Genomic DNA, 19,993 nt, shown 5'->3' with positions numbered 1-19,993 from the left:
TTGTGCCATCTACAAAAAATTAACTCAAAATGGAACATAGGCCTAAATGTAAAAGCCAAAACAATTAAACTGTTAAAAGAAAACATAGGAGTAAATCCTTGTGACTTTGGATTAGGCAGTGATTTCTTGGATACAACACCAAAAGCAAAGGCAACAAAAGAAAAAATATATAAATTGGACTTCATCAAAATTAAAAACTGTATCAAGGGACACTTATCCAGAAAGTGAAGAAAACCTACAGAATGAGAGAAAATATAAATCTGATAAAGGATTAATACCCTAGAAAGAATTGTGAGATGACATTTTTAGGAAAAAACCCTTGTGCTTCCTGTATCTTATACACTTGGGTATTGGAAGCACAGCTGTGTTTGAATCTCAGTAAACCATATAATATGAAAATAATCACGCTGAAGTTCATTATGTGTGTCTGATAGTAGTTGTGAGAAATGGTAACATACAAATGGCTTTTCTCACTAGTGCTCCCTCTTTTTCTCTTAGGATTCCACCAGCATCGTTGCTGCCCTTCTGATAGACTTCAGAAGCTCATTGCTTCCTCATCTCCCAGTTCATTTTCATGGTTCAAGCAATTTTCTGATGATTGCCCTTTTCCCCAGATCAAAGATATACCAAGCATTTTACCCAGAGGTAACATTAATCATTAGCAAAACTACTACTATGTGTCCCTAGCAGTGTAGGTGGTAAGGCAGTGTCTCAGGGTTAACAGTGAGGTGTTGGGAGGCTGGAGAGGGTGGCTGCTTCTAGTCCCTTTGGGTCCTGGAATGGTACCTTGTTATTGAGGGGTGAGACCCTAAAGGAACTGAACAAAAGGCTTTTTAGTGGCTAAGAAAAATCTTCACTGTCCCTTTAAATCCTAATTAAACTTATTTTCCCTTTAGCCACTTGGTTGAATTGTTGGGCCTTACCCATTGTATCAGAGCTTTCTATCCCACCCCAAGTTCTCCCTCCTGGTGGTTCACAGGCACTGCCCTTGTGAATGGTCCCACCTGGCAGGCTGCATATTATAGGCACCCAGCACAGATTGTATGAGTGAGGGAGTTTACTGAGAATTATGCAGCCCACTTAGAGCCAAGCAATAGTTCAAGTCAAACAGATGGCTGGCATTATGGCGGGTGGAAATGCTTGGAAAGGTGTGATTGCAGCAGCTTGTGAGAGGACAATGTCTCTCCCTCAGGACAGGTTCGCAGAGCATGGAGGAGGCAAGAGCTGAGCTTGGTGCAGATGGCGTCTCAGGCCAGTCTGTGCCTCCGTCTTCCTGCCTGCTGGTCCTTCCCACCTCCTCATGATTGTCCTTTCAACCAGGAACATGGAGGCAGCCCCTTAGGTTCTCTCCAGCCATCCCTTTGCCTCCACACAGGAGTTGCTTGGACCTTCATTCTGCCTGGCCCCCTCACCAATGAAGAACATGCCCCTCCTGCCAGAACGTGTTACCTGACACCTTCTGTGCTTCCTGGCCTGTGAAGGAGCAGAATCCCTGGGAGAGGAACCCAGAAAGAAATTCTAGTTTTAAAAAAAAATGCAGAAGAAAATTGTTTCAGGCCTCTATTTTTGAAATAAACTTGTTACAATTGTTTGTACTGACAGCCTAGGTTTTCAACAACCATCAAATCCCCATGTGGGTTCCATATCCTGTTGTTGGGTTTAAAGTGTTCTTTGCCCAAATTCTGTTTTATTTAGGTCTTCTCCCTCTGGCAAAAGCAAGCTAACTCAGGGCTGTCTTTAAAAGTGATCCAGGAAGATGGATTATCTGTGGAACAAAAGAGATTGTAAGTGGCTGCCTTCAGTGTTTATGCTTGCTTCCTTAAGCTATGCGTGGCTGCTTTCTCTTCGGGGTGACTTGCATTATGTAACACAGGGGACTTGGTTTCTGAAAGAACCATCACGGTCATTTTCAGTGCTGCCAACTTAAAGACAGCACAAGTCCCTGGGGAAAGAGAAATCCACCAAGAATCAGAAACCCATAATACTGCCAAGGGTTTTGGGCCGACCTTCCTATGTGGGCACACTAGTCACCGTGCACTAAAGCCACATTTTATTTAAGTCAGTGAGGTGCTTGTTTTGGAAGTGTCGACTTTGTCACAGGACTCTCTGGCTTGCAAGCGTCAGAACAAGTTATGTAAAGTAGGTATGCTATAGGGAGATGGAGTTCTCATTTGTGTGCTTGTGATATTCCAGACACTCCCGTGCACAGAAGCTCTTCAGTGTCCTGAGCCATTCTGCTGGGGAGAAATGGAATCCTCTAAAGCTACTGTCAGCCAAACTCCCAGAGCTGGACTGGTGAGCTTTGGCTTTCTGTTTATAGGTGTTCAATGTCCTGGCTTTTGAAGCGTCAGAAACGTCATCATTGGTCATTTCTAAGCCCCTTCTTCTTTATAGCTTCTTAGGGATCATTGTAAAAGTTAGCAGTGACACACCATATACAATTTTATTTTCTAGAGAGAATCTCTCCAAGGTTTCTTTTTTTGTTATTTTTTAAAAGATTTTATTTACTTATTTTTAGAGAGAGGGGTAGGGAAAGAGAAAGCGAGGGAGAGAAACATTAATGTGTAGTTGCCTCTTGTGCATCCCCTACTGGGAACCTGGCCTGCAACCTAGGCATGTGCCCTGACTGGGAATCAAACCAGCCACCCTTTGGTTCCCAGGCCCACGCTCACTCCACTGAGCTACACCAGCCAGGGCTCCAAGGTTTCTTTTTTTATCAATTAAATAACAAGTTTCTCATGTGAATGGACACATTCAGGTGAGACTGGTGATGGTAACATAGGAGCATTATCTTCTTTTTTCTAGGTTTCTCCAGCATTTCGCCATCAGCAGCATTAGTCGAGAGCCTGTGATAAGGACCCATCTCCCTGTCCTGCTCCAGCAAACTGAAATCAACCCTACTCAGCAAGTAGAAAATGACAAGGTACAGCAGCAGCTCACCAAGTCTGCTGGGAGTTCATGGGAAGAAAAAGAATCCTGATAGCCTGCCTTTGGTTATTCCGTGTCAGTTAACAAAAGTAGCTCAGGCGGAGTCCCTTTTGTAAGACACTCCACCCCCTTGGGTACTGATGTAATGATACACATGAAACTCGCTCCGTGCAGTGACTGTACAGGCATCTGCATTAACCCCAGCCAAGCCCCCTGGCAGTGATGAAGCTCGGGCACCTTGCCCTGCCCTCCCCTTCCTTCTCCGGGCCATTCCAGTGCTTGCTCAGTGCTCTCATGCTGTCAGCTCTTTCTGGTTGTGACAGGGCCTTACCTGGCATTGGGTGACACATTCAGCTTAATAAGGGGATGGGCCTTGCTAGCATCACCAGGGTAAGGTGATACTTTATAAACATTGCCTTCCCAAGAGTGGATTGTAATCTGCACTCACCTCACACTCCTCCTCTTAACTTCTCCCACTGTTTCTTTGGAGCCATATGTCTTTATATGCCCAAAGAGAACATTTATTTCTGTGCAAATCTGGAAGACACTCGACTACAAAAGAAAATAGAAGCACCAAGCAACCAGAAGCCTCATTTTTCCTTAGGCAAGAGTTTAAAAATGAACGTGCCTGCTTGTCCTGTTTTGTTAAAAAGGTGCCATGGGACCGGCCTTAAAGTAAGAGGGGGTCTGGCTGTAAGCGCACGTGCTGTGGTGTGAGAGGCCGAGGCCTGGGCGCCGAGGAACAGGCACCAAGATGAATGGAGGGAGGATGAACGAAAAGTCAGTTTCATGGAGTACTCCCCACGGGGCATAAGGGGACACAGAGTGGGGGCCTGGTCAGAGGGGTGGGGGAAGAGCTGCTGGTTCCCAGGAAGAGAAGGGATCCGTGCCCATCTCTCTGCTGATGAGACCAGCTCAAGTGATGCGTGCCACCAAGCTGAGCTTTAGTCTTAAGTCATTCGTGACCAGGCCTGTCCCAGTGAGTCTTGTGTATTGTGGTAGAACACGTACTTAGGCCATCACCACGCTGTGTTATTTATTATCTGTATCCTTCAGCAACCGCACAGTTCCTTTCCTCCCCTGCTTGACCCTCATCGGTGAATTTCTTCAAGTTACTTTATGGTGTCTGCCTGCAGAGGGCTCTGTTTTCATATGGCTGTGTAGTAAGGTTAGGACAGTCCAGCCGGACTCCTCTTCTCCCCATCAAAATGCAAAGGACAAAAGGCCACCACCAGCCTCTGCCTCTGGGAATGCAGCTCCTTGTCATGCTGGGCAACTTTGGTGTGTAAGCATTTCACAAAACCCCTACACGTGGACATTTGCTCTCCAGAGGCCAGTCTGAACACGGCAAAGAGGAGTGGAACCGGCTCTGAGCTGAGTCGTGAGAAGCTGCTCCTGCATCCCAAGCCAGTTTTTAATACATAACATCCTACAGTGTATTCTCGCAGTGCTCAGGACCTCTCCCCACTAGTCATTAGGGCAGATTATATTAAATGAAACCAAAAACCTTAAAAAAAGGACTCAGAAATACTTCCTGCCCTAGTCTGTTTCCTTAGTTGAGCGGTGCAGTGCGGAGGGCGGGCAGCCGGATGGAAGCATCTCCGGTGTCGCTGGTGTCCTTCACTGAGGCCTCTGTGCCAGTCGAGCCCCTGGCATTTTTGCCCCAGACCGCCTTCTGCCTAGTGCTTTCGTTGTGTTTTAGTTGGTCTAGTCACAGTCTGCTCATGGAGATTATAATAGTAAGACAAAACTTAACTGTGTTTGCTGTGTGCCAGTGTTCTAAGCATTTTTACATACACTAACTCAGTTAATCATCATGCCTACCTCGCAAGGTAGGTTGTTTTTAAGCCCAGGATCACATAGCTAGTGAGTGCTGGTGCTGAAGTTCAAACTCACAGAACCTGGCTCTGTAAGTCTGTTCTCTCACGCATGCTGCCTCCCACTTCCATCCCAAACCCACATGGCTTTTCTCTCGTGTAGATCATTGTCAGCATTGTAACTGGCCTCCCAGGATGTCATGCTAGCGAGCTCTGTGCTTTCCTGGTCACTCTGCATAAGGAGTACGGCAGGTGAGTATGGCTGCCGCCTTTGCTTCGGGAAAAGGGATTCTGTGCCTGGGCCTGCCTGGACACTGGGGAACCCTGGACACGTTCTGACCATCGGTGTAGTTGGTATCCGTAAAGCAGCTACATCAGTCCATTCCTTTGACACATTTGTACCGAGCACTTCCTGTGCTCCAGGCTCTGAGCTAAGTGTGGAGCGCATCTGAATGAACAGGCTAGAACATCTCTGCCCTCCTGGGGCTTACATTCCAGTGTGGGAAGACAGCTGACCAGATAAGGGAAACGGTGTGTCAGCTGATGAAAAGTCCTGTGGAGAAAGGAAAGCCGAGAAGGCTGTAGGGGGTGCTGGGCTCAGAGGCTGGGGGTGGGAGCAGGGATTCCAGCTTTGTGTGCGGTGTTCAGGGAGATGTCACTAGAAGGTGACATTTGAGCAAAAGCTCAAGGAAATGAGGGGGTGAGCCCGTGGATCTCTGGGAAGAGCACTGTGGCAGCAGGACCAGCACAGGCAAGGGCCTGGGAGTGTGCCTGGTCAGGAGGGCGATTCAGGATCAGGGTGGTTAGAACTGGGGAGCTGGTGGATGTGACCCTGCCCAGACCATGAGAGGACTGTGAGTGCAGGTGTGGTTGGGCCATCTCGGCTCAGGTGAAATTGGGACAGTCATTTGTCCATCACTTCCACCTGGCTGGCAGGTTGCTAAACAACCCTTAGCGACTGAACTGGACATTTAGTCTCTAGTCATCCTACCTCAAAGTAAGGCCTCCTTTGGCAGACTGTGCAGGGATTGAGAAGGCTGCAGCCACACTGAGGTTTGGGAATTTTGAGAGGGACATTGTGGAAGCTGGGGAGACAAGTGTTAGAGAGATACGAGGGTGTTACTGGACGTCCTTTACAAGTGCTAAATAGGTGACCAGTCTCCTCCTCATTGCCCTTGCTTTTGTTCTGTAAACATTCTGAGTTCTTCACTCCGCCCATTTCTTACACTCAGCAAGCATTTTACTGTGCGTCAGCACTGTGCTGAATGGCCTTCAGAAAGGGACTACCTGGTCAGGAGTCTTTCTCAACTCTAGAGTCTGTTGACCTTTACCCCTGTGGCAAGGAGTTTCCTGTCAAAAGCTCCAACAGTTGTGGTTTCAAGATACGGGGTTCCCCACCCAGCCAGTGTCTTCTGCCTGTTTCTGTGGTGCCAGGACTGCCCTGCCGGAGGGCTTCACTGGGCAGAATGTCTGGTCACATTTGAATCCAGGGCCAGGCCTTCAGGCAGTGCCATACTGAGATTACCTTTGCCATTTCCAGGTGGATGGTGTACCGCCAGATCATGGATGGCTCTGAATGTTTTCATGCTGCCCACTTCCAGAGGTACCTTTCCAGTGCCCTGGAAGCCCAGCGGAACCTCTCTGCCCGCCAGTCAGCCTACCTCCGCAAGAAGACCAGACTGCTGGTGGTGTTACAAGGGTGAGCACTGGAGGTCTTCTGGGGACAGTGGGGTGGTGTGGAGGCCTTACCACTACTGTTGTTGGTTTTTTTAAGATTTTATTTATTTATTTTTAGAGAGAGGGTAAGGGAGGGAGAAAGAGAGGGAGAGAAGCATCAATACGTGGTTGCCTCTCACACCCCACCCCCCCACTTGGGACCTGGCCTGCAACCCAGGCATGTGCCCTGACTGGGAATTGAACTGGCAACGCTTTGGTTCACAGACCAGTACTCAATCCACTGAGCCACGCCAGCCAGGGCACCACTACTGGCTTATTTAATGTGGGTTATTTAATGTGTGGCTGACATGGGGCACAGAACAAACTCCACGCCTGTATGAGCAGTGTCTGTGCTACACAGAGGCCTTCAATGAGCAAGGACTCCTGTTGGCATCCTGTGACCTAGAGTAGCTGGTGTAGCTTACACGTAAGTTTTAAGTTTGGCATCAACATCATAATACCCCCAAAAGGTGGGGAATTAGGGAGGAGGTTTTCTGGGTAAGTTTCTTTGATAATTCTTAAAATAGTTGTCCCTAACCCTCTTCCCTCACCATGTAGGCGAGGGAGCACCATCTATTTCAGTCCTCCCTCCTGTGGAGCTGCTGAGGTGGCCCCCATGCTCTGATCCCCAGCCCCACCATCTTGAGGATGGCTGGTCCAGGAGGGTTTCCTGAGGCTCTCAGTGAGGAGCTTGCATAGCCCAATTGAACAAGGAGCTCGCTGGGAGGACAGCTTTGACACTGTGTGCTGTGCTGCAAGCACCCTGGCTGCAAGGAGTTGTCCTTGACCTCTCGTAAGGCCTTCCTGGAAGGGGCCCCATGCAGCCCCATCACCCCCTCCGGCCAGAAGAGAATGTGCCAGAAAAGCAGGCTATATACTCTTCATTGGTGTCATTTTGGTTGGTAATCAAGACTTTTGGCAGTTCTCACCAAGTGTTTTCGTCCTGTGCTGTATTTTGTGCTCATAATAATGAGTATTTGCAGTTGGCTCATTGTTTCCAGTAAAGAGTAGACCCAGATGCAAAGCGCTGTTTGGACTCCCAGGTGTGATGGTGAGACCTGGAGGAAAGCTTAGGGCGGTGGTTCCTCAGCAGGAAGTGGGCAGGGCTCTGCACCCCACCAGGCCTTGTTCTCGCCCCTGCCCTGGGCTTTCCTCTGTCGGCCCCTTGTCCCACTTGTGGGCTGAGGTTGGAAGCCACAGAGCAAGAGTCTGAGTTTGTAACTGTTCGTTCTCTTCTGGTTTTTTCCATCGCTTCAAATGGTCGAAAGAATGGATTGGCCACTGTCAGAGTTGAGAGTCAGTGGGGGAATGGACCTGGAGTCAGATTTGGCAGTTTAATATCCGGCGACTAAGGTCATTTTCATCTTCTGTCACTTCAGAGAACACCGTGGACTCCTTGTCTCTGATTATACAAGTCTGCAAAAGTGTCAGCTGTCCCAGCTGCGCTGCTCTGCTCTGCAGTGACGGTATGGCCAGGCCACTCATGTACTCTCAGACTGAGCCTTTGCCCAGTCACAGTCCCGGGATTCTGAGGGCCTCAAATTTCCCAGCGGACTCGAGCCAGGATATCAACTAAATGCTGTGGCTCTCACTGAGACACTGGCCTTACAGAATGGGCCCCTTTGCTTGAGGACCAGCAGGGAGCTTGTGGCAGCCTCCTTTTTGAAAGTCTGTCTCCTTAGGGCTGGACCTGCGAGCCCAGAATCGAGATTGCTGATGAAGGGTGACCCCAGAAGCTTCTCAGATTGAGAATGTATTCCTTTAATGTTACTTTAATCTTCATTTATAGGATTGTTTGGGGGAAACCCGTGGTTAGGGAAGTTTTCTTTTGCCCCTAGAGTGGCCTGGTGCCATTGGACTTTCTGCAGCAGTGTGGGCAGCGGTATTCAGCTTTGACATCAGGTAAAGCTATTAGTTGTTGCTGTAAAAATTAGTGTATTTTGAAGTGATGAGATTTTTTTAAAAGATTTTATTTATTTTTTAGGGAGGGAGAGAGAGAGAGAGGGAGAGGGAGAGAGAGAGAGAGAGAGAGAGAGAGAGAGAGAGAGAAACATCAGTGTGTGGTTGCTGGGGGCCATGGCCTGCAACCCAGGCATATGCCCTGACTGGGAATTGAACCTGCGGCACTTTGGTTCGCAGCCCGAGTTCAATCAACTGAGCTACACCAGCCAGGGCGTGAAGTGATGAGATTTTTTAAATGGAGGACAGAACAGTGGTTGCCAAATGCGGGGGTCGGGGGCAGGACGGAGGTAGCTGTAGTTATATGGAACTGAAAACATATAAACACACAAATAAGTCAAACTGGAGAAATCTTACTTTTAAAAAAATAATTTTAAGGAATTTGTTTACAGTTTTTGGAGGGTTGTAAAATGATTCTTTAAATTATCTGCATTTAAAACAAAGCATCTCTCTCAAAACAAAAATTGAATTAATTTAGAACATGTGCCCAAATTGTAGGCTTAAATTGCAAACATAAAACAGAGCCCAAAGGACACTTGAATGGAATATCTGTTATTTCAGAGGAAAGAAAGCTCAAGTCCTACTGGGCTTTTGTTTTGGTTTTGTTTTGTTTTGTTTTTGTCTGTAATAAAGGGAGTACTGACAAGAAAGAGGCAAACATGAAGAACCAGTTTTTTGCCTTCATCATGCATTCAGGCAGTTTAGCCAAAGTGGCCAGATGCAACCTGGCACCTGGAGTGACCTGCTTCCTTCTGTGGTGAGGGCTGCCTCCTCCTGTGTGGAGGCCACGCCCAGGATGATTACTGTAGGGCAGGGGCTGGACAGGGAGGCAGGGTCTAGCAGGACCCTCTTAATAAGTAGAGTAAATGTCACTTAGGGTCTCCTTTCTCGCCACAGTGGCTCTTGGCTGCAGTGCATAGATGCATTCATGTAGATGCACCAGATGCATTGGCCTCACCAAGGAGCCTGGGGTGAGTTTTCACTCGAACTTTCTGTATTAAAGTAAATGAAGGTTAATGGAATGCTCCGAAAACCTGGGAATTCCCCAGGCACCCTTCCTAAGGGTGAACCTGTTGTATTAGAATGACCAAAATCTGCAGGACTGGCTTGTAAGTCTTTTTTCAGTTTTTTATCCTAAAAATAAGAGCCCTGGCTGGTGTGGCTCAGTGGATTGAGCGACGGACTACGAAGCAAAGAGTCTCTGGTTTGATTCCCAGTCAGGGCACATGCCTGGGCTGCAGGCCAGGTCCCCAGTAGGGGGCACATAAGGGGCAACCACATGTTGATGTTTCTCTCCCTCTCTCCCTTCCCCTCTCTCTAAAAATGAATAAAGTCTTTTTTAAAAAGATAGAATTGCTTCAAATTTGTTTAAGACAGAAAGGAAGGAAGGAAGGGAAGGAAGGAAGGGGAAAAGAAAGAAAGAAGAGCCTCTATAGGCTTGTATCAAACATGGAGAAAAAAAGACTCCAAGCACTCTCTTTTTTTTTCGTTTTTCTTTCTTTTTTTTTTAATAGAATCAGGGAAAAGCTGACACTGAGGAGCAAGGCTGGAACACTTAACCACAAGAGTTAAATCTATTGAACATGGCCACAAAGAGATTGGAGGGCAGCCAGCACGCATCAGTCCTGCTTACCACGGTGTGCTTAAGGGACTGAAGTGCAGGCAGTTAGGGGCTTCTCCTGGCATCCAGGCCCTCCCAGGCACCGCAGAACCAATGGGAAGAGCCCCACATGGTAGTACACACATCTGCCCAGGCATGGGGAGAAGCCTTCAAGGAAAACCAGTGAGCAGAGGGCTCTCTCTAAAGGCACCCTGGCTGCCTGGCCATAATGGGGCCTGAACCTAGCTCTAGAACCTAGCACTCCCTATTCTTTACTAAAGCGCTGCTGGTTCGTAGGGACCTCGGCAGACCTTTGGCGGCGGGGGTGCTAAAATTGTGATCTGGGATAGAGCCACATGGTGATTTACAGGTGAGTGGTGTGTAGTGACTCAGGAAATGGCTCAGGCAGGCTGTGCCTATCCTCTCAGCCACCATGACTGGCCTCCCTAGGATCCAGGCCCTTCCCTCTACAGAAACCTTTTGGTCCATAGGATGGGTCAGTCAGGAAAACGTTCTCACAAGGTGAAAAGCACATGCTGTCTCTTCGAGTGGCCATGTATCTCCCTGGGGTTGGGCGTCCAGTTCGTTCATTTACCCTACTTTAGGCACTATAAATCAAAACACTCAACTGCCTTCATTTTAACTGCAGACACAGACTGTAAACAAATAAATGAGAAAATACAGAGAATGTAGCTGACATCAGTGCTTTGGAGAAGAATTGGGGCAGGGGCAGGTTGGACCAGGGAGGGGGTTGCTGTGTCACATAGGCTGTATGAAGTCAGGGGACACCTCCCTCATGAGGGAGTGAGAGAGTAAGCCTTGCAGACATCTGGGTGAAAAGAGCATCACAGGAGAGGGGACAGAGAGTGCCCGGAGGAAGTATGCCTGGAATGTTCTCGGGAGAGCCAGGAGGCCGGAGTCGCTGGGTTGGATAAGGAAAGGCAGAGTAGGAGAGCCAGCTCTCTTCTGCAGTGTGGGGGCCAGATCTTGGAGGGATGCTGGGCCATCGTAAGGCCTTTGACTTTCATACTGAGTGGGATGGAAGCCACTCACTCAGTGGCTTAGCACAACAGGATGAGTCCGATCCCTCTGGCTTCTGTGTCGAAAACAGGCTGGGGAGAGGTGAGGACAGAAGCAGGGGGGCCATTGAAGCAGCTATGGGGCTGATCTGGGCAAGAGATGGGAGCAGTTTGGACCCAGCGGTATGAGCAGCGATCTCATTCTGGTTCCGTTTTGAAGGTTGAGGAAAAAGAGAGTCAATGATGACCCTAAGCAAATCTTTCGACCTAGCAGCTAAAGGAGCGGAGTCTCCTCTGATGAGGACAAGGCAGGGGGAGTTGGATCGTGAACATATTAACATGAAATATCAAATTGTCCCTGGACATCTGGAGTTCGGAGGGAGTTCCAGTCAGGAGATACAATGCAAGGGTATTTGACGTGTCTGCTGACCTGGAGAGGTCCCCTAGGACCCCCTTTTCTCTCTTGCCCACATGTTCTGTGAGTTGGAAGGAGAGGAAAAATCTATTTTAAGGAAAATAGACCAATGCAGGAGCTCCTAACGTAATCAGAAAACAGGCCTAAGGACAATGAGTCCCCCGCTCTGAGCCGCAGAGTCGCCTGTACAGACTTACTGTACCCTGAGGGTTGGGGGGGTGTACTTCTGCCCACTCTTTCACAGTTCTGAGGACTAATGGGACTCGGGGATGCAGAAACACTGGACTCCAGCGGCTCTAAATCGTGACGTCAGATGACCCCAAGAACCCAAGCACCACTCCTCATTTTGGTTTTCCCTCCGCCCTGGCTGGCTCAGCACTCAGCATTCTCCTATTCCCCTGTCCCGCTCTCCAGCCCTAGTCAGTAACCTAAGCATCCCTTTTCCCCCCAGCTACATGGACATTATCGATGTTGTCCAGGCCCTGCAGACGCACCCCGACCCAAATGTCAAGTCCTCCTTCACCATCGGTGCCATCACGGTGTGCGTGGAGCCCCTGAGCTGCTACATGGAGCACAGGTACGCACTGGGGCCACCTCCAGCCCACAGGATGTGCTGGGTCTAGTATACGGAACACGATTTTCTCCCACCCACTAGACAGAGACCCATCTTTCTGTGTGTTTGTCTTCTGGAACACATCAGTTTACCTTATGCACAGTAAATCTTCAGTTGTTATTTGATTAGTGCCAGGTTCTCAGAAGACTCCTTTGGACGGGCAGCGTCTGCCAGTTTTGTGTACTGGAGAGCTGTTGGCCTACAGCTTGGAGCTTGAAACAGCTTCTCCCAGAAAGAAATGCCCACGCCAGCCTTTTCTTTTGTCTTTACTGCAGGGCAGAGGCCTATGTCCCAAGGCCTAGGGTTGTCACACATAACTCACAGATATTTTTTCATATGGTTAAGCCATCTTAATGCCATCCTACCTCAGTAATGGACACTCATTCTAACTACTAACATGGGAACTTTCTTTTCTTTTTCTTTTGGAATAATATAACAACAGCAAAGGAAATTGGGTAATAATTCATCTATAATCTCACTAACTCAATGTAACTATGTTTTTAAAGATTTTATTTATTTATTTTTAGAGAGGGAAGGGAGGGAGAAAGAGAGAGAGAGAGAGAAACATCAATATGCAGTTGCTGGGTGCCGTGGCTTGCAACCCAGGCATGTGCCCTGACTGGGAATTGAACCTGCGACACTTTGGTTCAATTCAATCCACACTCAATCCACTGAGCTACACCAGCCAGAGCTCAATGTAACTATTATAATTTTTGTGGATTCCTTTCTGATTTCTTTATGTGCATGCTTTTTACAGGTGTGGTATACATATAATTTTATATGCATTTTCTTAGGTTAACATAGAAATATGTATGTTAACATATATGTTCTTGTATCACACTGGTAATTAATTACATTTTGATGAATTATATAGTCATGTGTGTGGATGAACATAATTGTCTTAACCATTTCTCCACTGTTAATTAATAAGATGTCTCCAACTTTTCACGATTATAAATAATGCTGTGGGAACATCTTTATCCATATAAACTTCTCAAATTTCACATTATTTCCTTAAAATAGATTCCTCAAAGTGATACCATACACTAACTACGTGTATAGAAGTTTTATTGCTTTTTATTCACTTTCCCAAACTGCTTTTTGAGTAGGTTTTACAGTTTACACTGTTCCAGAGGTGTCTGGAAGTACCTATTTTTATCATGAAAGCATTCCTCAGTGGGGACAGTTTCAAGCATTGAATTGTCTCCTCATAGAGCTGTTTAACTTCCTCTCCCTGTAGCCTAGTGGAATATCTCCTGTGTCTGTAATCATGTGGTCTTTCCAGCTAGTCCGTGTTATTATTATTATCTCCTGGCTACTGATTAATCTATCCTTAGACCTTCATCTGAAAAAGCTCCCTTCCTATTTGAGTCCCAAGTTGGTATCTTTAAGTTTCTCATAGAAATTACATTACGGGTTATGTCCCTGATCACCTTGACTGATTCCAAGAAACGTCTTCACCTTCAGCTGTTCTGTCTTTTCTCCAGCTGTGACCCAGGTTCTTCTCTCCAGTAGAAGAGCCACAAGGGTCTGTTTCCTTCTGTCTCAGGTTAGGTTACTGTGGTGGATGCTGAGCATTACCATTGTGCTTTGGACTGCCGCATTGACGCTTACATGCAACGCTTTCTACCATTCATGCCTTCTTTTGCTCAGTCATTTGGAAAAGATGGATTAAAGTAGAGGGAGGTCTAACATGGGACAAGATTACTACCATAAAAAAAATACAAGATCGTAATAAGGAACCAACAAATGGAGGTTACACTTCAGAAAACTTAGCCTAGTCCAGTACTCTTCTGCACTTGTCAAAAAAAGTCGAGAAGAGGAGCCAACAAGTGGGATAGGAAGGGCTCAAGGAGAAGACATAAATGAAAGGCCTGGGAGGATGGCATGAGGGATCTTCTTGGAGTGATGGAAATGTTCTAAAACAATTGTGGTGCTGGTGGCACAACTCTGTAAATTGACTTTAAAAACCGTTGGATTCTACTCTTAAAAACAAGTGAATTTTATGATATGCAAGTTGTACCTCCATAAAGCTATTACATAGAAAAAATTAGAGGAAAAAAGGAGTTCAGCTAACAAAAGTAGCCAAAAAATGAACTGTTAGAGGCCCAGAAAGAAAGACAATACAGTCACTGTGGTGTTGGAAATCTCAATCAAAGGCAGAAACAACGCTCACACCTTGTAGAGCTGCCACTTCCTTCACCAGAACCTAGGGTCTGCCTAACATGCATTCCTTGCCCCACCTTGCTGGCTGCCAGTGGGAGACTTGGGTACATCTGGTTGGTGGAACTTCAGTCACATACCTGCACCAGGCTGCAAGAAGGTCTGGGAAAGCTGTGTTCTGCTGTTTACAAGAGGGTTGGGCTTCCTAAGTTCAAGCCTAGGAAAGGTGTTTGGTAGGTACCAGACAGTCCAAAATATGACCGATGTGCTCTGCAGTGGTCAAAATAATGCTTTATAATATTGATGAACTGGAAATAATCCAAATGATAATTAGAGACCGGTTAAATCTGGGAGTATCCATATAATGGAATACTATTCCAGGCATTAAAAAAAAACTCAGCAGATTTGTATGTACTGTCATGGGGAAATGTCCACAATATTTTGTGAAGTGAGGAAGCAAATTACCAAAATGATACGTGTTTTTAAAATGTTTATTTGTGTATGCACAGGAAATGTCTAGAAGTCTACACACCAAACTATCAGTAGTGGTTTGTTCTGGGCAATGGCCATGTCTTTGGGGACAAGCGTTGGGTGATGGGGAAACCACGTGATATTTTATAGTATGTATGTCTGTTGCTTTTTAAAAATATAATAGCTTCATTGAAATATAATTCACATACTAAAAAATTCTCTCTTTTAAAGTCACCATTTCTTTGTCCTCTCAACCCTTGGCAATTATTAGTCTCTTTTCTGTGTCTGTGGATTTGCTTATTCCGGACGTTTCATATAAATGGAATCACATCATAAGTGGTCTCTGGTGTCTGGCTTCTTTCACTTAGTGTAATGTTTTCCGCTTCCATCCAATTTTGAGCAGGTATCAGCACTTCATTTCTTTTTATAGCCAAGTAATATTCCATTGTGTGGATATACCACATCTCATTTATCCATTCATCAATTGATAGACATTTAAATTGTTTATACCCTTTGGCTATTATACATTACACTGCTATGAACATTTGTGTACAAGTTTTCATGTGGTCATATGTTTTCTGTTTTCTTGGGTATATACCTAGGGGTAGAATTGCTGGATCCTATGGTAACTGTATATTAACTTTTTGAGGAGCTACAAACTATTTTCCACAACTACTACACCATTTACATTCCTCCTGCAATGTATGCATGTTCCATTTTCTCCCCATCTTCACCAGTACTTGCTATTGTGTCTTTTTTATTTTAGCTGTGTTAGTGTAGAATGGTGTCTCCTTGCAGTTTCAATTTGCATTTCCCTAATATAATGATATTGAGAATTGTTTCACTTGTTTATTGGCCATTTGTTTATCTTCTTTGGAGAAATGTCTATTCAAATCCTTTGCCCAGTTTTAAATTGGTTTGTCTTTTTTATTGAATTGGAAGAGTACATATTCTGAATCCAAGTCCTTTATCAGATATTTGATTTGCAAAAATGTTCTCTTTTTATATTCTTGGTGGTATCCTTTGAATTACAAGAGTTTTTAATGTTAATGAAGTTGAATTTATTTTTCTTTTGTTGCTTGTGATTATGGTATCATATCTAAAAAGCTACTGTGTAATCCAAGGTAACAAAAATTTACCCCTGCATTTTCTTCTGAGTGTTTTGTAGCTTTGGCTCTTACATTTAGGCCAGTGCTCTGCTTTGAGTTAATTCTGTAGAAGGAGTGAGGTAGGGGTCCAACTTTATCATTTCGCATGTGGATACCCAATTGTCCTAGCGCCGTGTGCTGGAAAGATTTCTTTCCCCATTGAATTGTCTGGGCACCCTTGTCAAAAATCAGTTGCCTGTAAATATAAAGGTTTAATTCTGGATCCTCAGTTACATTCCATTCATCTGTATGTCTCTCCTTATGCCCCCATCACACTGTTTTGATTACTGTTTTGCAGTAAGGTGTGAAATTGAGAAGTGAGAGTCCTTCAGTGTTGTTCTTGTTTTTCAAATTGTTTTGGCTATTCTGAGTCCCTTGTATTACTGTATAATTTTAAGGATCAGCTTGTCAGTTTCTGCAAAAAAAGACAGCTTGGATTTTGACAGGTATTACATTGAATTTATAGACCCATTTGAGAATTATTGCCATCTTTAAAATATGTCTTCTGCTTTGGCCAGGTGTTCAGTTGGTTGGCACATCATCACAGTGCACCGGGGTTGCGGGTTTGGTCCCTGGTCAAGGAGCCTGTGGGAATCAACCAGTAGGTGCATTGGTGGGTGGAGCAGCGGGGGTCAAAGTCTCTCTCTCTCTCTCTCTCTCTCTCTCTCTCTCTCTCTCTCTCTCTGTGTTGCCTTTCTTCTCTCTGAAAACAATAAATTTTACTTTAAAAAATTAAGTCTTCCAATCCATGAATGTGGATGTGTCTTTTTATTTATTTAGGTCTTTAATCTTTTTTAATTTTTACTTATTGATTTGAGAGAGAGAGAGAGAGAGAAAGAAACATCAATTTGTTATTCCACTTAATAGTGCATTCATTGGTTGATTCTTGTATGTGCCCCAACTGGGTCATAACGATGCTCTGGCTAGGTCTTTCATTTTTTTCAGTATTGTTTTGTAGTCTTAAGTGTACAAGTCTTGTGCTTTTTTAGTTTAATTTATTCCTAAGCATATTTTTTATTCTAAATGGAATAAAAATCCTCAAAATCCTCCTTAAAGATATTCTTTATTATCATACTTTACCACAAAGGAGCCACTCAGGAAAATTAAGTAATTTTCTAAAGGCCATGGCAGTGGCATATACATAATTCATCATGATATAGGGTAGGAAGTAAAATAATAAAAATTAATGCAATTTTATACAAATTATAAAGAAGCAATGATAACTCCCATTTGGATAAGGGAAGAAACCCAGCATATGAATTTGAAGGACCAGGATACCAAAGATGCCAAGTTATGAGAAACTATTCCAATTTCAGGGAATCATAGATGTGTGCAAGTGCCTGTGTTCTGAATGTTTTCTTTGCAGCTGCTTAATGGGTGCAGATTGATGACCCCAGTCTAGGTCAGAGGTTTAAACCAGGAGCATCCAGCCTGTGATTGGATAAGATACCTTGAGGGGGACCCTTGCTCAGCCTTATCTAAAATGCCTCTGACGTGAATTGCTGTGAGAAACAAGCAGGGTGCTAAGAAGGGCCTATAAGGGCGTGTCCTCTAAAGTCACAAACACTTGATGGGGACAGATACTTTCTAAGAATGTATTTGCTGTGGGGGGAGGGGACATTCAGTGAACTGTGAGTGCAGTGGAGTCAGTGTGTTCTTTCCTTGGGAGGCTCTGGTGTGGATGTTCCAGGGCTCTTGACCTTGCCCCAGGGTGCGTTGAGGGTCCCTCCTTGGAATTCTGCAGAAACACTGAGGGAGTCAGGCAAGAGACTAGATCAGCAGCCCAAAAAGTGGTCTTCGTCCAGCTCACTCATCCACCAAGTTTGGTTCCAGTGATGAGTGTCTGGATGTTAAAAATCAAAGAGAAGAATGAAGGCTTGCTGCCACCAGGGAAATTGCAGAAGAGAAAGCCCCCCAGTGTTCTAAACAGCATTGATACCTGCCAGTTAGACCAGAGACATCTCAGAAGTACGGCTTCATGAGCATCTCACTTGCAGGGAAAGAAATCACAGCAGCTCTGTGGTGCCAAACAGACCTGGGTCCCTCCACACACCCTCCCACCTCCTAGCTTCCCATGAGGCCTTGGGCAAAGGGCTCAGAGTACTCAGCCATCCTAACCCGTTCTTCTCCCTCTTACTGCCCAAGGCACAGGGCAGGTGTGAGGACAGAACTAGGTGCTGCATGTGAACTGCCTGCATGGCGCCCAGCCCCACAGTCAGATAAAAGGCACAGTTCTTCTCTGTAGTGTTACCTTTCTCCCTGAGAAGAGCACTATGAAGTGTTAGGAGTTTTACAGCACGGAGAACTTGAGTTTTTCTTTGCCACTTTCTACAGAGCTACCATTATTAACTAACTCACACTTTGGATCAGTCACCCTCACCTGCTTCAGTTCTGACCCAGTGAGCTTCCTGTTTTTCATTCACTGTTAGAGTTCATAATGGGATTAAGGGTTACCAGGATTCGAGGGTGCACGCAAGAGGAAGCACAGCAGCTTTAGCCCTGAACATCCCTGGCTGAGTTAGGTGAATGTAATCCTTCTCATTGTCCCTTGAAGTTCCCCTTTATGAGGACAGTATCTCTTTAGAAACAAACAAACAAGCAAAAAAAAAAAAATCAAAACAAGAAAACCAGCTGTCTTTTTCTGTTTCCTGTAGTCTAGAGACTGGCTGTGCCCGAGTATCCCCTCTTCAACTTTCCAAGAGTTGGCCACATAGGGACTTTTATGGGGTTCCTGGCTTGAGAGCTTTTTGGTTCAAAGCTATGCAAACCTCTTGCATAACCATGGCTATCTTTAATGCTCAGTACTGCCTGTCACTTGCCCTGTCGTGTAGGTCCTTTTCGATATCGGTGATAGACACAGTTGTGTGGGAAATAATCAATAACAGCTCTGAAATCAATGGTTTTAAACTATTTTTCTTTTTCCTCCCCAGATTTCTCTTTCCTAAATGTCTTGACCAGTGTTCACAAGGTAAGCGATGTGCTTCACCCCCTGCTTGCATGCCTTTAAGATTCTGTCCCAATGCAACAGACCCTTCATGCTCCTACCTGCTATTCTAAAATCTAAAACAAAAGCAAAGTTGGTCCCGGGAAGACATTGGCACCTTTTATCTTTATCATATTGATAGACAGGTTTCTTCCAGAGTTTGTCTCTTAATGATGACAGGTTGTCATGGCAACACCTCTTCTGAGCTGGGTTTCCAAGTAATACCAGTAGATCGAATACGTATTCCTAGTCTCTGGATCATCAATATCTTGTATTTGTCCTGCCCTTTGAGTGTGGAGTATGGCCCAGTAGGACTTTCTCCCTTAATATTCCCCCTATATACACTGGAATTTTCCACACCTCCTTGGTAACATTTAGAAAAATCTATCCATCCTGGTCACTACACTCAACTTTGCATTGTCCTACCGGTCTGGCAGCCCTGGAAGCAGCACTTTTTAATCATATTAGCTGTGGTGCCTGGAGACTCAGAATAAATTCCAGATTTCCTGCAGTGGTGATAAAATGTGCATTGTTGTCAGAAGACCTGGGCTCTGGGCTTCCTGAGCCAGCCCAGCAAGTAGAAACCAGATGGAAGAAAATAACTCGGTGTCCCCAGCACAGCCTTGCCCTGCTGAGCCCACTGCCAGCCCACAGGGAGCAGAGACAGCGGAGCGCACCGGAGACCCAGAGATGTTGTCCTGGGAAGCAGCTGAGCTGGGTGCTGCACAGCACGGAGGCCGGGTCACTGGGGGAGGGATGTGTGTGTTGGACTGATGCGCCAGCAGTCTCAAGTCCAGCTCTTAGAGGCCCCTGTGGCCTTCCAGCCACTGCACCCCAGAAGCAGAGTGGAATGGAGGTTGCCTGGGTGCACCCACAGTATTCACTACCCCAGGTAGAGGTTAAGGAGATTCTATGCAGGTTGGGTCAGTGGGCTGTGATGATAGGTTAGATGTGGGACATGAGTTGGAAAAGGAGGTGTCTAGGATGACTCCTAGGTTTCTGGCTTGAGAGATTGGGAAAGTTGGTGGTACCCGTCCTTGAAATAGAAAGCATAGGAAAAAACATAGGACCTGGGGATGACCAAGGAAAGCTGTCTGGTCCTCAGATACATACATACTTGGTGGTCATGGTCAAAGCCAAGGGTCTGAGCTGTAGTCAGCT

General features: G+C 45.7%; 1 protein-coding gene across 2 annotated transcripts in view; it reads left to right on the top strand.

Annotated features, from left to right (window-relative positions):
- The window catches only part of DNAAF9 (dynein axonemal assembly factor 9), a 123,453-nt gene that overhangs the window by 82,904 nt on the left and 20,556 nt on the right, over positions 1-19,993 (top strand). For both annotated transcript variants that reach the window (XM_045833442.1, XM_045833441.1), the window contains exons 22-29: positions 499-645; positions 1,696-1,784; positions 2,194-2,295; positions 2,806-2,923; positions 4,909-4,997; positions 6,286-6,444; positions 11,906-12,031; positions 18,780-18,817. In XM_045833442.1, the coding sequence (XP_045689398.1) occupies positions 499-645; positions 1,696-1,784; positions 2,194-2,295; positions 2,806-2,923; positions 4,909-4,997; positions 6,286-6,444; positions 11,906-12,031; positions 18,780-18,817 (868 nt within the window). The remainder of the gene's footprint in view (positions 1-498; positions 646-1,695; positions 1,785-2,193; positions 2,296-2,805; positions 2,924-4,908; positions 4,998-6,285; positions 6,445-11,905; positions 12,032-18,779; positions 18,818-19,993) is intronic.

The sequence above is a fragment of the Phyllostomus hastatus genome, unplaced genomic scaffold, assembly GCF_019186645.2.
Source record: "Phyllostomus hastatus isolate PE091 unplaced genomic scaffold, TTU_PhHast_1.1 phas_contig_17, whole genome shotgun sequence".
Taxonomy (NCBI): Eukaryota; Metazoa; Chordata; class Mammalia; order Chiroptera; family Phyllostomidae; genus Phyllostomus; species Phyllostomus hastatus.
The sequence above is the reverse complement of the archived record's forward strand: the minus strand, read 5'-3'. Positions and strand labels throughout refer to the sequence as shown.